Here is a 17,274-nt window from a genome sequence, read left to right on the forward strand (position 1 = left end):
TATATATATAGAATAGGGAGTTCTTTCTCTTGTTTGCTTGTTGTTTTGTAAAGCTTGATGGAGGTTAAAAGCAAAAGTACAGCTGTTGCATTAATAGGAGACAGATGTGTAACATCTCCTGGACTGACCCTTCATTAAGGGCAGATGTGTCTACAATTACATGCAACTAACAGCACTTTCACTGTTTTGCTGCTTCCAGAGTGTAACGGGATCTGCGTTCACGGGCTGTGGTGGGGCATCCCAGCATCTGCATCCTATAGTGTTGCTCTGCGTTTCATAAATGTTGCGGCTGGGGCTAATGTGTGTTACAGGGCTACTGCTGTATTCATCTGTTTTTTAGATCTGGTAGCCAGGTTGCCGATTGCATAACTGAAGGATTTGTGCTTTTACACCCCTTCTGGGTCACTAGAAATATTATTTTGAACAATAATGTGGAACAAATGCATCTGTCACCCAACCATTCGATCAATACTGTTTCCATGTCAGGGATAATTGATATGTATAGCAAGCCTGACTAATTAACTTAAGGTAACTCCTGTTATTGTTTTGCCAAACCAGGATGGTATTAATTATTCATGAATCTTGCAGTAGAGATGTTTCTGTTGGGACACTGTTTTAATTACTGGACTGAGGTAAAACTGAACATACATGAAGGGTTTCTGTTGATTTTGCAGAGGTCTCTGTGTGTGCATATAATAACTGAAGGGACACAATGTTTCCTGTGTTCTCTGTGTTGTTTATTGACCAATGTTCAGTTTGTCCAAACAGCAGTTTGTCCTGTGAGACTCGATTTTCAGAATGTGTGCAGAGAAAACTTGTTACATATAACTTTTATACACAAAGATGTTTTTATGAAGGAGGGTCTACGAGGCCTCTTTTTATTTAGTGTGAGATTTGTTTGAACAGCGTGAGAGTGAAAGACAAAGAAAGGAAATCTCTACGAAGTATTGTTTAGTTAAATGTTCTGTCAGCGAGCAAAGGCCTGTGTGACTGAGGCCTTGGTGAGGTGCTCACCTTATCATACTAAACATTTAACTTGTGAAAGGAATGCAAGGAAATCAATATTGGACTCGTTGGTATGTTTTAGCATGCTTACAAACTGAACAAGAGTCAAACCATGCAAAACATTTAGAAGAAACGAGATTAATATAGCAGCTTCAGAAGTATTAATAACCTAATCTGCAGACAAACACATAGTAGGTTGTACTCTGTGTTTCTAGTCTTAATGCTAAGCTAAGCTAACTTGCTGCTTAGGTTTGCTTTACATATATTATACAGATCTGACAACAGTACCAAACTTCTTGTGTAACTTCCAGATTTATTGCTAGTCTCTGTGCAGGTGAGTTAACCCCCACTCAAGCATGTCTGGTATCTCTTTCTTTGACGTCACCTAACTATTTTTTATCATCTAAGGTTTGACACTTAGGGGGTTTATGCACTTTGTATCCTCTAAAAAAACCCTAAAAAACACTAGAGATTCCACACTTGAAATGAAAAGCTTTAAAAAGTTTTACCTTCAGCACACCTCCAGCGATCACGCTGCGTTCATTTCCTCCTCATCATCATCACATGTAATAACATAAGAACCCCGTCCTTCCCTGAAAGCACTTTTGTAGTTATTCTTATTTTGCGCCCTGAGGGTTTTGCACCTTCTCTGACTATGGGCTGTGGACCACAACAATTACATTTCCATTTAGTCTGTTGTAGCTAACATTTACATTATAATTCCCCAGCAATGCCAGCTCAAGTTTCAAGTTGAAAAGTTCAAATGTAAAACAGAGGCTAGAGCTGCGAGGGAGGGTTACCATAAAACACAGCAGGTTGTAGATTACACAGGAGAACACAATGCTCTTACTGTAGAACGCACTGTGTGTCTTAGTGTGTTTGCAGAGCTGAAAGACACCCGTATCTGGATTTAAAAAGTTTATCTTTCAGTGTAAAGCCAGCCTCGGTAACTGTTTAACTCATGCTCATTGTTCTTTTTCCTCCTAACCTCATCTGTTATTGTCAGAAAGGCAATGTAGCTATTTATAACTGGTGGAGGTTAATGAAAAATACATGATCTTTCTCTCTCTCGTGTCTTCCTCAGGTCCGAACACTATTTGTCAGTGGGCTACCACTGGATATTAAACCGCGGGAGCTCTATCTCCTCTTCAGACCATTTAAGGTATGTTTGTATGTTTTAAATGGATGGCCTGCTGCTATTCTTAGCAGCTTACTTTCCAGCAGTCAATGGGACCTCCATTAATGGTGATGAAATAAACGGCAATGGAAACTCTCCCGCGAGGTTCAAGTGTCTGTGTTCTTAAAGCCAACGTTCAATCACATCTTGATCCATGGGAAGCTTATGTCTCATGGAAAAATGGCTCAATGCCTGCGAAACAAAAACAAAGCTGTTTGCTTCACCTCAGAAGCTCCAACTTTGTTGCAAGAACACAGACCCCCAGAGTTTAGTTCAGGTGAATACATGTAGATGTTGCAAGCTTTTTGAACTATCGACCAAGACTAACGCGCCTTAATGGTGCAGCAGCAGCAGCAGCAGCGCTGTTTAAGTGATTAATGCATCTAATCGCTCACTTAAGCAATGTTCATGGTATGTGCTCTGAGTAAATGGTTTGCATCACGAGTGTTGAAAGCAGTAAATCTTGCTTAATCAGGTAAGACACAACAATCTAGTCCATATGGTCTTCATAAGAGCGCCGTGACCTGTGAAACTGCCAAGCTTAGTCCTCCGTGACCCCAACATGCCAACATTTTTGAGTAATTTAGCAAAAAAAGCTTTTGTAAGTGTAAGCAGCCTGCGTGTTTTGCAGCTTTTTAGCCACTAAAGTTGAATTTTTGCTTTGTTATGTGTATTTCTGACATTTTGTTTTCTGTTTTTTTCAGGGCTATGAAGGCTCCTTGATAAAGCTCACTTCTAAACAGGTATGCTAACAAGTCTTGGATCTGTGTTGTGTTCAAAGAAACTCCTGAATGAAGCCGGTCAGTCTCTGATCAGTTACTGTCCACATTACTTCTTGTTCATCGACACCTTTGCATCTTTTTCTTCTCTCTTTGTGTGTTTAGCTTGTTGAGAAAGAAGGATTAGCAGGAAGTGCCTTTAATAGAAAAGAAAATAACAAATAACAAAGGTTTCCGGGGGGAGGGAGAACGATAGGAGGGGAGAAGTGTTGCACCAACTTGCCTTTGGCAGTCGGATGTAGTGCTTGTAGTTACAGCGAGTCGACTGGTGGGCTGTGTGAGGACGAGGAAGAGAGACGGGGAAAGAGTTTCGAGGTGTCAAAGTGAGCGTTTTGACAAGAGCAGCACTGATGGTTGAGTTTTGCCTCCAGGGTTGCGGGACTGAAAATGAGCCCAGCTGGCAGGTGTCCACGTCCAGAGTGGAGCAATTTAGCTTCATGTCAGCTTACTTGTTGCCACTTTACACTGTTTCTCATAAAGACATGACATGCTCATTAGAAGGGTTTAAAGCGATTTGGGTTGAACTTGCTGAGTGTTAATACCTTAAAACTATTCCTGAAACCAAGTACAAAGGAAAGCTTTAGGCTCTCTCTTTTTGTTTCACTGCTATTGCGTGCATTCAGAAAAACTCATTCTAATGTATGTATCTATGATTGAAGTCTAATTTAGCATTAACGGTTCTTCTCACTTGTTTGGTGATTTTGTTGCCAGTTATTTTCTTACAGTCAAGGTTTATACACGTGTGGCAGTGGGCCTGAAAGTGGCCGAATTCAAAAGGTGTGGCTCGATACTTTTGTCCATATAGTGTTGTTCACAGCAGGCTGTGTTGTTTGTCAGATAGTTCCACCTAAGTTAGCCAAGCTGCAGCTACCTGTTTTGGGACACCTGCCAGTCGAAGCAGCCTCTCCCCTGAGTTTCAGCCTTACCCTATCGAGACGGATCAATTATTAAAAACATCATGTATGATATAGTTGTTATGAAGGAAGAAACTATGAACCGAGACTTGAACAGCTTGCTGTAAGATGCTATTTAATGCTGTTTAGTAGGACATTTTAACATGAGAGTCTATGGGGATTGACTCGCTTTTGTTGGCAGCCTCAAGTGGTCACTAGAGAAACTGCACTAGCTTAATTTTCAGCCCCTGGAGAATATTTGGCTTTTAGACTATGATGGAATTCACCACCTGTTTTACCTTTGTGATTAAACTGTGACTCGGAGCGATGTTTCTCCAGCCTAAGTGGCATCTTCAGCGAGAGAACTGCTGTGAACTGATGCTTATGTTAAGACAAAGTGCTGCCCCCCATTTCCTCAGGGTTTGTTTGGAGCAGCTCTCCTCCCTGTTAATGTTAATGACAATGGCCACGCAAATCAATCGATCTCCGTCTCTCTCTTCCAGTCCAAGAACTCCCAGCCATGTCCATATATAGCAAAAGCCTGATCTCAGAGCCTTTCTATTTATATTCCTGTTATGCTTCCTCCTCCTGACGTCTTCACTTAGTCTTTCTTTTCTTTTTGTGTTACTTTTCGGGGGTTTTCTTTTCCTCCACATCCTCCTCCTCCTCCTCCACTGCACTTCTTCAGAATTCCCATAACCCTAGACTGCTTTTCCAGATCACACGCAGCAGTGTGACCCCATGGGAATAACATGTTTAGAGTTTTCTGCAATCTCCCCCACCACCACCTCCACCACCACCACCTTCTCCCAACGTCCCCATCCACATACAAGACAAAAATATGTATTTTCTGTTCATATCTGCAGTCAGAAATCCTGCAGCCGCACCTACACCCCTGTGAGTGTGTGGTTTTTTTTCCTGTTTTATTTCTCCTCACCTTTACTACTGGCTTTGAAGCGATGTCGCTGGAATATAAAACAAGTGTGGGTGAAACAGATGCGAATGAGAAAATGCTGCACTGACAGGCCTGTTTGAGGAGGTCTTTAAAAAAAAAAAACCCAACTTTTTCTACCCGTTGCCTCACTTGCTTTCATTTTCACCTTTAACCCTTGAAATTCCCCCCCCCCTCCCTTTCTATCTTCTTCTCCTTTTTCAGCTTTTACTCCCTTCTCTGCCTGTCTCACACTAAACTCTTACATGCTTGTTCTCACTCCTGCATTGCCCGTATTTGGGCCGAATGATGAACTCTACAATGAAAGTGCGTCCAGCCTCCAATCGCCCTCCGCCTCCCTCTCCCCGCTCTGTCGCAATGGTTTTATAAACAGGAGAGAGGGAGAGGGAGGCAGAGAGGTAGGGGGTGGGGTATGCTAAGATGTTAAAATATATATATATATATATATATATATATAAAAACATGTCTTTGTCACTCAGACAGAAATGCCGACTCAGTTTTCTGCCTTAAACCATGTTTCTTTCTTTTGTTCTGTCTCCTTGTCTCCCCAGCCAGTGGGGTTTGTCAGTTTTGACAGTCGATCAGAGGCGGAGGCTGCTAAGAATGCCTTGAACGTAAGTGTCATGCCCTCGTTGTGCTCCAGCTCAGCTCTAGTGTTTCTCATGAAATCTCATCTTTCTTTTTTTTTACTGCCTTTAGTGCAAATGTATTTGAAAGCGGGGGAAAAGCGTTTTCTATCACACGAGGAAAAAGCTGAAAAGTGAAGCAGCGAAGGCAAATATATCGCAGCTGCTCTAAAATAGCGTGTGTCTGAATGTTTCTGTTTGAGTAAATAAAGTCTTTTTTTTTTTACTTTAAGCTCTGCGAGAGATCCTGCAAGGTCAGAAGAAAATTAGCTGTTCCTCCACATAAAAATAGAAGATATTGATCTAGGGTTTAATTTTAATCTCTCGTATTTCAGAATGTGGCTCAGTAGAAAGCCTTGATGAGGCAGACTCTAACACAAAACAGAGCTCATCTTCTCACGCGGTTTTTATTCGACTCTCTTGAAACAAAGTGTAGACGGACGGTAATGAACGCCGCCTGTCTCCTACACCTTTGTTTTTCCATTGTTGTTTTTGTCTTCACCATGCACCGCCCTCCTCCGATTGCCTCTTAAGTTTTTGTTGATGTCTTTATCAAGGCAGCGGATCACTTTAACGGCCCTCCTCTTAAGTGGGACCGTGACAGCGCGAGCGGTGTGTCAGCTTTCTCAGATGTCGAGATATCGGTGCTCGTCAAAGGTAGAGCAGAGAGTTGAACAAAGGATAAAAATTATCATCTTATTATGAGCCAACAACAGCGAGACTGTTTCCGTAGAAGGGCTCAGTGGGGCTGAGAATTCAACGCTCCTCTTGTTTTTCAGGGAAAGCTACGTCCCGGGGGGTCATATGGAGATAAGCCAGATTCTGCAAACATCCATCTGCATATTGAAATATGGGCAAGACGCAGAAAACTGTGGGAGAATTTGGGGATTTGTTTCCTATCATAGTAGCTCTCTTATATTCCCTCCAAGCTGTGAGCCTCGAAAACAAAAAACTGAATTACCTCCAACAGTCAGAATCAAAGCTCTACATGGAGAAGGTGCTATAAAAAGACATTTCGAGGTAGATATTCCAACACATTTCAAGCAGAGGTGTGCTCGGGCCTCATTATTGCCATGTAGCTTATTACACCTCTGCAGCCTCTACTGGCAGAAGCCGCGAGTGCGCTGAGCCGAGGCAATCCCAGTTAATTCCCTCCCCTTCATGAGAAGAGTCATCCCTCGCTTGTTTCAGCCTTGCTTCGCCCGAGCCTGCAGGGATGAGTGAAAGTTCTCGTTTGCTGCCGAGAACTTGCACTCCTGGCTGCTTTTCTCCTCCGCTGATCTGACCTTCGTGCTTTTCTGTATCGTTTACAGGCAATCAAATGAGGTTAATTTCAGGGCGTTTATAGTTCCTGGTAAAAATGTGTCCAAGCGGAGTAAATGAATAGCAACTTTGACGATGCCACATTCCTGTTGTTTTTTTAATCCACATATGTGGAGATGTTTGATGAAGATCTGATGGCAGGGCAGCTTTTTCCTTTGGCCTGTCGTGAGCAGTGGCATCTCAAGAATTCGCCAAAATGTTTGGCTCACTCTAAGCGGTGATGCCTGACGTATGTCAGGGTATTTGATGTCATGGTATTAAATTACACTGCATTCAGTGGGGAACAGAGTGAGGGCCTTGTGGCTTGTCTGCTTGTGTTGTAAATGACATCATGCGCCAGCCAGGTTTGTGTCATCAAGTTCTGATTTCCCATTGCATGTGTCGCTCAGAATAAGCAGCTTCAAAGGCTAAACAAATGAAAACGCTCTCGTCACGCCAAGATTTCAGCAGTAAATTGTACTGTACAAAGTGACAATTCCAGATCAAGCTAAACAACAGATAACAAGACAGGAAGTGCAGCAATGGAAACTGTACGCGTTATCTAATAAGTGCTGTGGGCTAAATTAGTCTGCTTCGTCACTACTTAAAGGGACTAGACGGCACGTCTGTCAGTCGCTCCCTATTATTTATAACATCATCGCTTCACTGATGAGCAGACTTATTTATTTGGTCAGCTTCTTTAATGCACGGTTGCCAAACCAAGGTATTAGCTGTTGCATTTTTAACATCATAAAGCGTCATCATATGCTGATCATGCGCTAATTTCACTTCACTAAACCTTCCAGGAAAGCAAAAGACAGATAAGAACGTTATAAACAGCTTGTCTGTGCTTATATTTCGACTGGGAGCAGTATGTGAGGAAAAAAACATTTTAAATATGGAAACGGTCAGCATTTAAGATAAGTTGAAACCAAATGCAAGAATTGAAATATCCATGGTTCCAGTATTCTGTCTGTGCCACAACAACCTGTCTACTATTCAACAACATGCATGTAGAAGTTATAGTAGCTGTGAAAATGAACTTGATTTAATCACAACAATAAATCTGATTATATGCAGTTGTGTTGAGGAAATATTATTCCTCAACACAACTGCATATAATAATGAAAACATAATTCAAGCGCCCCTGAATATCAGATATGGCAGAACTCAGATTTTGATTAATGCAGCAGTCCCCGATCTTTTCTGCGCCACGGACCAGTTTAATGTCAGACAGTAGTCAGACAGTATTTTCACGGAGCGGCCTTTGAGGTGTCGTGAATAAATACAACAGAATAAAATTATACTGCCAAGACAAAAACTTTGGTATTTTATAAATATAATAATAAACGCGAATTCACTGTGTAATTGTGTAACTTTATTAGCAGCGTCCTCCTGAAATACGCCAAAAACATTGAGAGTAACATCCTCCTCTCTGCCCCTTAATGCGCTCTGGTCGCTTTGATAACGTGTAAATATTTCTTTCAAAATAAGACACACAACTACAACACCCAGGGAAACAGAGTTAACGATAAAAACCCTGAAAACCATAAATTTCACACCGGAGACTCAACTTTTGCGACGCGGTACCAAACGACTCATGGACCGGTCCGTGGCCCGGGGGTTGGGGATGAATGACTCATGACACCTGCTTTCAGTGCTAAGACATGGATACAATCTCACGGCTAAAATGCTTCATATTTCCTTTTTAAAGACTTGTCCATATGCATCACCCCTGTCAGTGTGCTCCCTCAGTTCTGACTCACCTGTCCTAAAAGCTTTCCACTAAACAATATTTGCGCTAACATATCTGTCTCATTAATCTCAGGGGGTACGATTTGACCCAGAGATTCCCCAGACTCTGCGGCTGGAGTTCGCCAAGGCCAACACCAAGATGGCCAAAAACAAGCTGGTTGGCACTCCCAACCCCCCTCCTTCCCAGCAGAGCCCCGGGCCACAGTTCATAAGCAGAGACCCATGTGAGTACGCCGACTGTTTACCCGCCTGTCGCTGAGTTTGTCTTACTTTTACATATTGTCCGTCTGCATTGCTACTTCCTCTGGCTGTACTGGACTGGACAGCTGTTTCCTTTTAGGATATTATTTTGTAATCGAGGTGCTTTTCTGTGCTGTTGTTGTAAATGTGCATGAAAAGGAGACTGTTGAGTCTGCTGCAGGTCTCTTTCATTGAATGCTGTTTTGTTTGCCCCTAAATTAAACATTTACGTATTTGTCCCTCTGTGAAACGTTAATTTTGTGCGGGCGTGTAATGCTGTTTGTCGTTGTGATGTGTTAACTGATGATGTTAGACTAGTGATTCATTAACAGAGCATGTTTCAGCTTTAACCGTTTACTCTAATAACTTGGACTCAAGGTCTTCAAGTACAATGTGTGTATAATAATTTGCTAATGTGACTTTCCACCTTTTTTTTTTCTTTTTTCTTGTGGTTAAATATTTTTCCAAGAGTTAAGGATTTTGAAAGAATCAGCTATTGATAGTTAAACATAGGCCAGCTGTGGTAGTACATTCTTCCTGTATGACCAAGCTGCTTTTATCTTAGATACTTTTATTTTTTTATAGCCGGGGAAAGGGTGTGTGCATGAGGCCCCGGAGGAAAATGGAAGGAAACGATTAATGAAACCGTGACGTAATCACTAGGAGAGAAATTGCTGTCATTTCCTGATAAGAGATGTTTAAACCAGCCATCTTTGTGATCATGCTTGGATAAATGGTTACCAGGAGACATGGAGAGCACAGGGAATGCTCCTCGAGATTATCTGCTAATTATCCAATGAGCTGCTGTGTTTTTTCCCTGCATTTTTAAATGCTCACCCGCTCTATACGACTCAGCACCGTCTCCTAACTCATGCACCGATGCTCGTTTTTCACAGTCACTTTGCACTTGATTTAGCAAGTAAATCATGATGTCTGACATTGTTTCCTCTCAACCTCTCCTAAAGTATGAAATCTAATCATGTAGTGTCAATGACCGTTCTCAGATACTGTCAAGGTTTTTGCATAATACATGTGCATTTTGAATTAATAAAATTTCCCCTTGAAATTTTTAATTTGTGAAACTAAAGGTCCTGCATTTCAGAAGCGACTAGATAATAACATTAGTGGCTGATGGACATCAGTTTTCCTGGCTAAAGCGATGGCAGGTCCAACTATCTATATATGAAGCTAATGAAGCTAATATTAGTTCACTGCATTGGTTAAAAGAAACATCTTTAGACCATACTGGTTCTGTAAAAGGCATTTTAAATATTTACATGATGATTTATAGTAAAGACATTTTTCTAAATACTAAGGCTAAAAATCTCTGGGTTAAAATTTCATAATCAAACAGTGTAACCCATATGGAAAAGATATATATAAATCTTATAACGTTTGTATCTGTCTTGTGTGAAACTTGTATAAAAAGCATACAAGAGTGAAAACAGATATAAGATCCCCAGAAAAATTATATAAATGAAACTTGTATTTTTTGGATACTTACTAAAAAATATATGAAAGTGGCCACTTTCATTAGTAAATCATATAAGCCTTATATGATTCAAGTAGGTAGGCCACATCTGATGCAAGTCTTTTATAAGTTTTTTCTGTTTCTTTTCCATATGGGAAGCTAAGGCTACGTTCACAATAATGTTGTAAGCTAAGCAAGGCTTTCATAGGTACTGTTGGCTTGGGATGATAAAGCAGAAACTTCATCAAGTTCAGCAACAAGCTAATACTAGCTATAGCAAATAAATACTGTTGTCGTGTCCAAATTCATGGGCTGCATCCTCCTGAGGACCCGGCCTTCGCGGTCTACGTGGGCCAGGTCCTCAGAAGGTCGGGTAGGCCGGAAGTAAACGGCCGTGAAATTGGACGGTCCAGCCTTCAGATCTGCGTCACCGCTGTCTCGGTGGAGTTTAATAAACTCGGCCGTCTGCTCCTTGCTATCTAAAATATAACCAGACACTGGCGTAAATTCTCGACTGTCTCATACTTCTGTTTAATCAGTTTTCTGTTTGACGTTTAGTCAGCTGTATAAAAACCAAGGAGGAACCCACCCGGGGGATTAATAAAGTTTTATTTTATCTAATCTAATCTAATAACTTTAATCTCAGCCAAACCGATTTACTCACTAACAAACAAAACACTGAAAAAAGCCCAACAATAACATTTTTAGGTTGTCTAAGTGACTTATATATTACGTTTAACCCGAGCAGCGAAAGTCCGCGGTGATCTGAAAATGATGTGCCGGGAGTTGTGCCGTTCTCGGCCGCATCAGTAACCCTCGAGCTCCCGGCTAGCTGTCGAGCTGGTGGGTAGCAGACGTCTCCGAAAACGTCGAAGCACTTTTGCAAATATGCGATATCTTGATAAACCGAGCAGATATTTGATGTTTACACAGCTACTTTCTCGCCTGAAAATATGTTAAAAGTTTATTTTGTGACCCAGAAAGATTAGTAAGAGTAATTTTAAAACTTAGTAGCGGCCGCCATTGTTGGAAACTGGAGTTTGGCTGGGCCGCGCTATGAATTCTGGGATATGGTAGGCCATGAAGGACACACCCAACCCATCCTTCAAATTCGGGAAAAGGAGGACTCATTTGTCGGCTGCATTCGGAGGAGTCTACGAATTTGGACAGCCTTCGGCGCGTCGCTGTGACGTAATCGGTCTACAAATGCGGCCTCAGGAGGATGCAGCTCATGAATTTGGACACGACCATTTATTATGAACAGCTAATATTAGCTGTAGCAATTAGCTATAGCTAATAAATGCAGTATTTATTAGCTGTTAGCTTTTCTAGCTAATTGCTTGTTCACAATGCTTGAGTTAAGAGGATCATCATAGTTCTGTCTAAAACATAACTATATTTCAGAGATGAGCAGCCTCTTAACTCATGTAAATTATCCTTTTGCCTCAAGCGTCTTAACGATGTGTTTTACAATCACTGGAACCAGACTCGTTGCTATAATATGGAAACACTCGTATGTAGGAACATGTAAATGAAGTTTAGTGGTGGCTGATAGTATTGGGTTTTCTAGCTGCCTCTGATAGCCTTGAGCATTTTAAGCAATGCTGGGTTAGACATGTAGGTAGTAAAGCTAACAGCTAATTGCTGTTAGCTTTTAGCTTTCCTCAAAGCTAACGTTAGCTTTGACGAGAGAAACATTTTTTCTATTACGGAGAAATGAATGGATCATTCTTACTCCAGCCTGAAGCAAACCACAAAAACACTCAAAGTTATGTAGACAGTCTCTGTCTCGTGACAGTAGTTAAGCTGCAAGTTTAGAAAATAAATCTTTCTCGGCTGTATTGACATGAAATAAACACAGATGTTACTAATGTCAGTAATGAGGGCATTGTTCTGTTTATGTACGCAGCCTTAATTACAGTGAGTAGTAACACCTGTGTTTCTTCAGGAGGTATTAATCAAAAAGAGAAAATAAAATCATTTTGTGAAAAGCCTGACCACCTCATCATAATTAGATCATGAACAAAAAAGTAAACTATTATTCTCATGTATTTTGAGGTTATTCGATGCCTGAATGATGCTTAAACAGAAAAGCTTTATGTAGCCTTTAACAGCAGCCTTTAACATACAATATTGTAGATATATGTAATGTGATTGCAGTTACGATTATTGTAACAGTATTTACCAACCATATTACATCAAAGTACCCACTGTGAAGAAGGTCTGTTGTGTAGAACGGCATTTGGGCTAGTTTTATTTGGGTAGTTATTTTAAAACTTATCTAAATGAACTCAAATTTCAGAAGTTTTACTCCTACCTCTAAAAAAACCCTTTTTTTTGAGTATCTCTGTCTGTCTCCCAGTCTCTGGTTTAAACAAGAGGAAGCGACTTCAGACAACTGACATTCCCCCAGCACCCACCTTCACAATCACCACCATCACCGCCACCTCCACCCTGTCTCTCTAGCCACCCCACCCATCCACTTGCCACTCTCCTCACTCCACTCCTCCTCTTCTTCTTTCCACAGATGAGCTCACAGTGCCTGCTCTCTATCCCAGCAGCCCAGACGTGTGGGCCTCATACCCGCTGTACCCGGCGGAGCTGTCGCCGGCCCTTCCACCCGCTTTCACCTACCCCTCCTCGCTCCACGCTCAGGTAAACCCACCTCCCCTCCCCCACCGCCACCGCCGTCACCTAGCCCACCTCACAAAGACCTGCTGCCGTCAGCCCTGTTATCACTCTCTGCTTCATCCCACAGGTGCACCTCAGAGCACACATGACCCATTGTCACTGTTAAACACAGTCATGTTTAAATCAAATGTCTATCTATTTTTGGGGCTGGGGAGTTATTTTCCTTACAGACAAGGAAATGTATACCCAGCATCACTCAGTTTCATCAGTGTAAACAAGCTGCTTCTCTATAAAAGCATCTAAATACACATTTTCTTTGGCTGCAGGTTTTCATGTTGACTTTTATTGAAACACTTTCAAGTTCAAACATATATATAACTATTGCCGCTGATACTGATCAGTCATGTTCATCTGCTGCACCAGTAGCACAGTGAAGGCAGAATTTTGGTATAATTTAATTGTTACATTGGTGCTGAAATTAGTGAGTTTATAAATAATTGAATTGTCAGTCCATTTTCACCAACCCTTCTCAGCGGAGCTGTTACCCGATCCCAGCACCTTCCAGAAATCGAAGTAAACTTAGCTGTTCACCTCACTCTCAAACTGCATGTCACATAATGGAGCCTGTGGTTTGGGCTGAGTTTTAGGAGGTCCAAGCAGGAAAAATAACTCTTCCACAAATTCCAAATGATACTTTTTTAAATCAGTAAAAAATAAATTCCTCAAACTGAAACTGATTTGTCCTGTTTTGCTTTTTATTTTAGACTAAAATCCTGAATGTATCCATGCATGGATACATTTACATCCACATATAATTTAGAATCACCACTTAACCCACTGTGTAAGTCTTTGGACTGTGTGACAACCTCCACACAGAAAGTACATGCAAACTCCACACAGAGAGGTCACAGCTGGCTTCAAATTAGACACCTTCTTGCAATGAGATGACAGTGATACCATTGCACCACCAGGTAGTATGAAATAAAGAATTCAACACCAAGATAATGTTAAAAATGGCATCACAGGACACAGTTTTCAGATCTTGTAGCTGCTTAATCTGCACAGCTAAAATCTGCAGCTGTACAAAGGGTTTGGATCATTTTACCTCCATCTACCTCATTAATTATAGCAAATCCTTCTTTTCCAACCAGCCATGATCCAGTTTATTGAGGTCTTCTAATCTGCGCAGCTCTGCTGTGAGTTCATGTTAAAGTTCATTATCGATCTCTTGAAATTCTTCTCATGAAGAGCGTTTGATGCAGGCAGGCCCTCATGCAGTCTTAATGCCACGCATACAGTATGTACGGTTTTGAATGCAAGCTCTCACTGCTCACTTTGCAGTGTTTCAAACTCAATGTGTTATACAGTCATGTGGTGTTGCTTTTCTCTGCTCGAGGGAAAATTGAGCATTTCCACTTATAATATAGATACTAAGGTTATTTAAGTAAGGCCTCCGGGCGAAAACACTAGCTGAAGCTCAGATGATGTCAGCATTTGAAATGAATGCAAGAATCTGCCTAGCTGGCATTTTCCCACATGCATCGAGTATATTCACACCAGTGGCAGCTGATAACTGAAAAAACGAGGAGAGACGAGAAAATCAATTCATGTTATGTTATAATAGTTAGTATATTTCCATTTTCTCGTGGTGAAGCAGTAAAACAGTGCCTGTGCTCTGGATGGGAATGATGTATGTATTCTTTGAAGCCTGCCAGCTTTGGTCATTTTGAAGAAACTGGCCCTTTAAATGGACCAGAGGGACAGACAGCAGTGCGCATTTCTGTGAAGCCCACAATAATAATACACCAAAATAATTAGTTAACTAATTACCAGCCTACACATTGCCATGTTTTCATAGTTACTGATGTTTAGAGCGGTCAAACTTGTGCACATTAGTGATACCGTGATCACTACCGCAGATACCGACCTTGAGCTAAACGGGAAAACTGGAAAAATAATAAGTACGACAAGAAAGATGTTTTTGATTTTAGTGAGTCAGTTTATTCCAAACCATTTAAGCAATGAGGGCTAAAGCTGTGCCATCACTGCAGAGCTCTCTACCCTTTGCCCAACGGGATCCAGTCACTCCAGTCCAAATCTATTTCCTATGCTAGTCCTTCATGGTTGCCTTAATGTTACCACTGGCTAGTGCAAGTAGCTAGCTACTGCTTGATTTTTAAAAAGAGAAATGAAATGGGGAAAATTCTATATGTCCTGCACTTTTTTCAAAAGACCCAAATCAAATGTCACGAAGTTAATCACGTTTGTACAATATAGTGGAAGAGATCTGACGAGTGTAGAACACAGTGTCAGTGTTTTACTGTGGATGTTCTGGCTGAGGTTGTCCTCCTTTAGAGCATCATGCTACGTGTTCTGCTCACTAACAGAGTAGTAGGAACGAAGCCAAAGTGTATTAAATTAATGGAAGAGGTCCCGCCCTGAGGACGTCAGACTCAGTGGCGAACTGAGGCTATAATTCAGGCTGGGACATCATCTCTCAGACTACTCTGTACATGCAAACCATCAGACTGCTAATTCTGCTGCCTTACCCTGGCTGCTGTTTAAGGAAAAACAATATGTGGCTATCAGAAATCACATCTAGCCAAAAGAATTCTCTTTAATCTTATTATTGTGATGTTTAATGAGATTTCGAAAATAAATAAATAAAACTACTTATGTCAATTAATTAAATGTTTTAATTGCAAGTAAATTGCAGCTGAAATATGAGTGTAATGAGTGGAGATAATCAATAACCACAACAGTAAAGACGCTAGACGAAAATAACAATGAGTAGGATATTATGAGTAAGAACGAGCCATTGTAATACTTTTTAAACACAGAGGGAGATACTCTATTCAAACAATTTTAAAACTGAGGCATCAAACAAAAGTACAAAAAAACTTCACACACATTCACTGAGACTGATCTTGAGCTACAGCAGTGTAGCTTCTGCTCCCAGCTGGCAGCATTAGCCACTTTTAGCTGCATCACTTTTTTTTATTCAATTCAATTCAGTATTATTAATATAGTGCCAAATCACAACAACAGTCACTCCAAGGCACTTTATATTGTAAACACAATAAAACAGAGAAAACCACAACAATCGGCTGACTCCCTTTGAGCAAGCACTTGGCAACAGTGGGAAGGAAAAACTCCCTTTTAACAGGAAGAAACCTTTGGCAGAACCAGCTTGCAGAGAGCGACAGAAACTGCGAATACTCATTTAAATGCATCTTTTTTGTGTGCATCTGCTTACCTGAGATGGCACACATCGAGTCGTATATTCATGTCAGGCCAGTTGACTGACCCCAACGACCCCACACCGACTGACCCGCTGCCTCTTCCCTGCAGATCTCACTTTTGAGACGATCTGTATTTGTATAATTTTAAATACTATGATCTCCCTCTTGTCTCTCAAAAGAAACAGAGGGCGAGCAGTCTCCTCTGCGGCCACGACTGAGCCGCCCTTCACGCACACATTCTGACACGTGCAAAGTGATCGTTGCCGTGTGATGTTGCGAGATGGTCAATCTACTTTCTGTTAACATGAGCTCACCTTTTAGGCTCCACAGTTTTATGTTAATATGTGATTATGTGTGTTTAGATTCGTTGGCTCCCGCCTGCAGATGGAACTCCTCAGGGATGGAAGTCCAGGCAGTTCTGCTGAAGTATGTGTGAGTAACAGCACACACATGCACACACACAAACACACACTCACACACTCGTACGCACACATAGCTCCCTGCCCTGCTGCGTCAAAGAAGTGTACATACTCTGGTGTGAAACCTCTTTTGTAAATGTTATGACACTTTGCATAAACAGGAGTAGAGTTATCTTAAACACATGCCAGGAATATCACGGGGTGTTACTTCACGCGTGTTTACCTCTTTTGGCCCTCAAACCTCACAAAACGTCCATCCTGCTAACTGCCAAACTAACCGGCTAATTAGTCACGTTTCCTCTAGTAGACGTCAAAAACATATATACTAATCGCTAACAAAAGTACAGCCTGTGGTTCGATGAAACCACACACGCTCCTCACACATGATCATAGGAGATGAAAGGTGCGATCTAAAGGGGAACTCCATTATTTTCCCCACTCTGGTCACAAGGTACAGAGGGTCGACTTTTCCCATTGATGTTATGGTTGATCTCAGGCATCAAAAGCAGCAAGTCAAACAGAATATACAATGAGTGCCAATGCCAACGTTTAATAAATCAGACCGAGAAGAGGTTTGCAAATATGACTAAAATGCTAATGCTAGCTGCTTTGAAAGGCAACACAGCTGCAGGGAAAGTCACTCAGTTCTTTCACTACTCGCACCACAGTTTTGAGACATTTAACCTGGCTATTTCTGTTCTGTGCTGCTTTTTACATCAGCTCTACTCCAGCCAAAGTTCAGAAGAAAATTTACAAGATTTAAACCGTTGATTTGAAAAGTA

General features: G+C 41.3%; 1 protein-coding gene across 4 annotated transcripts in view; it reads left to right on the forward strand.

The window, feature by feature from the left end:
* The window catches only part of LOC102196227 (RNA binding protein, mRNA processing factor), a 39,074-nt gene that overhangs the window by 12,125 nt on the left and 9,675 nt on the right, over window positions 1-17,274 (forward strand). Inside the window, exons 2-7 of one of the 4 annotated variants that reach the window (XM_005750370.2) lie at window positions 2,090-2,167; window positions 2,887-2,925; window positions 5,358-5,420; window positions 8,563-8,713; window positions 12,728-12,855; window positions 16,436-16,505. In XM_005750370.2, coding sequence (XP_005750427.1) covers window positions 2,090-2,167; window positions 2,887-2,925; window positions 5,358-5,420; window positions 8,563-8,713; window positions 12,728-12,855; window positions 16,436-16,498 — 522 coding nt within the window. In that variant the 3' untranslated portion in view covers window positions 16,499-16,505. The remainder of the gene's footprint in view (window positions 1-2,089; window positions 2,168-2,886; window positions 2,926-5,357; window positions 5,421-8,562; window positions 8,714-12,727; window positions 12,856-16,435; window positions 16,506-17,274) is intronic. The other 3 variants (XM_005750371.2, XM_005750373.2, XM_005750372.2) reach the window with 3 other exon arrangements.

Source organism: Pundamilia nyererei, unplaced genomic scaffold, assembly GCF_000239375.1.
Source record: "Pundamilia nyererei isolate P.nyererei 1_Seehausen unplaced genomic scaffold, PunNye1.0 scaffold00271, whole genome shotgun sequence".
Taxonomy (NCBI): Eukaryota; Metazoa; Chordata; class Actinopteri; order Cichliformes; family Cichlidae; genus Pundamilia; species Pundamilia nyererei.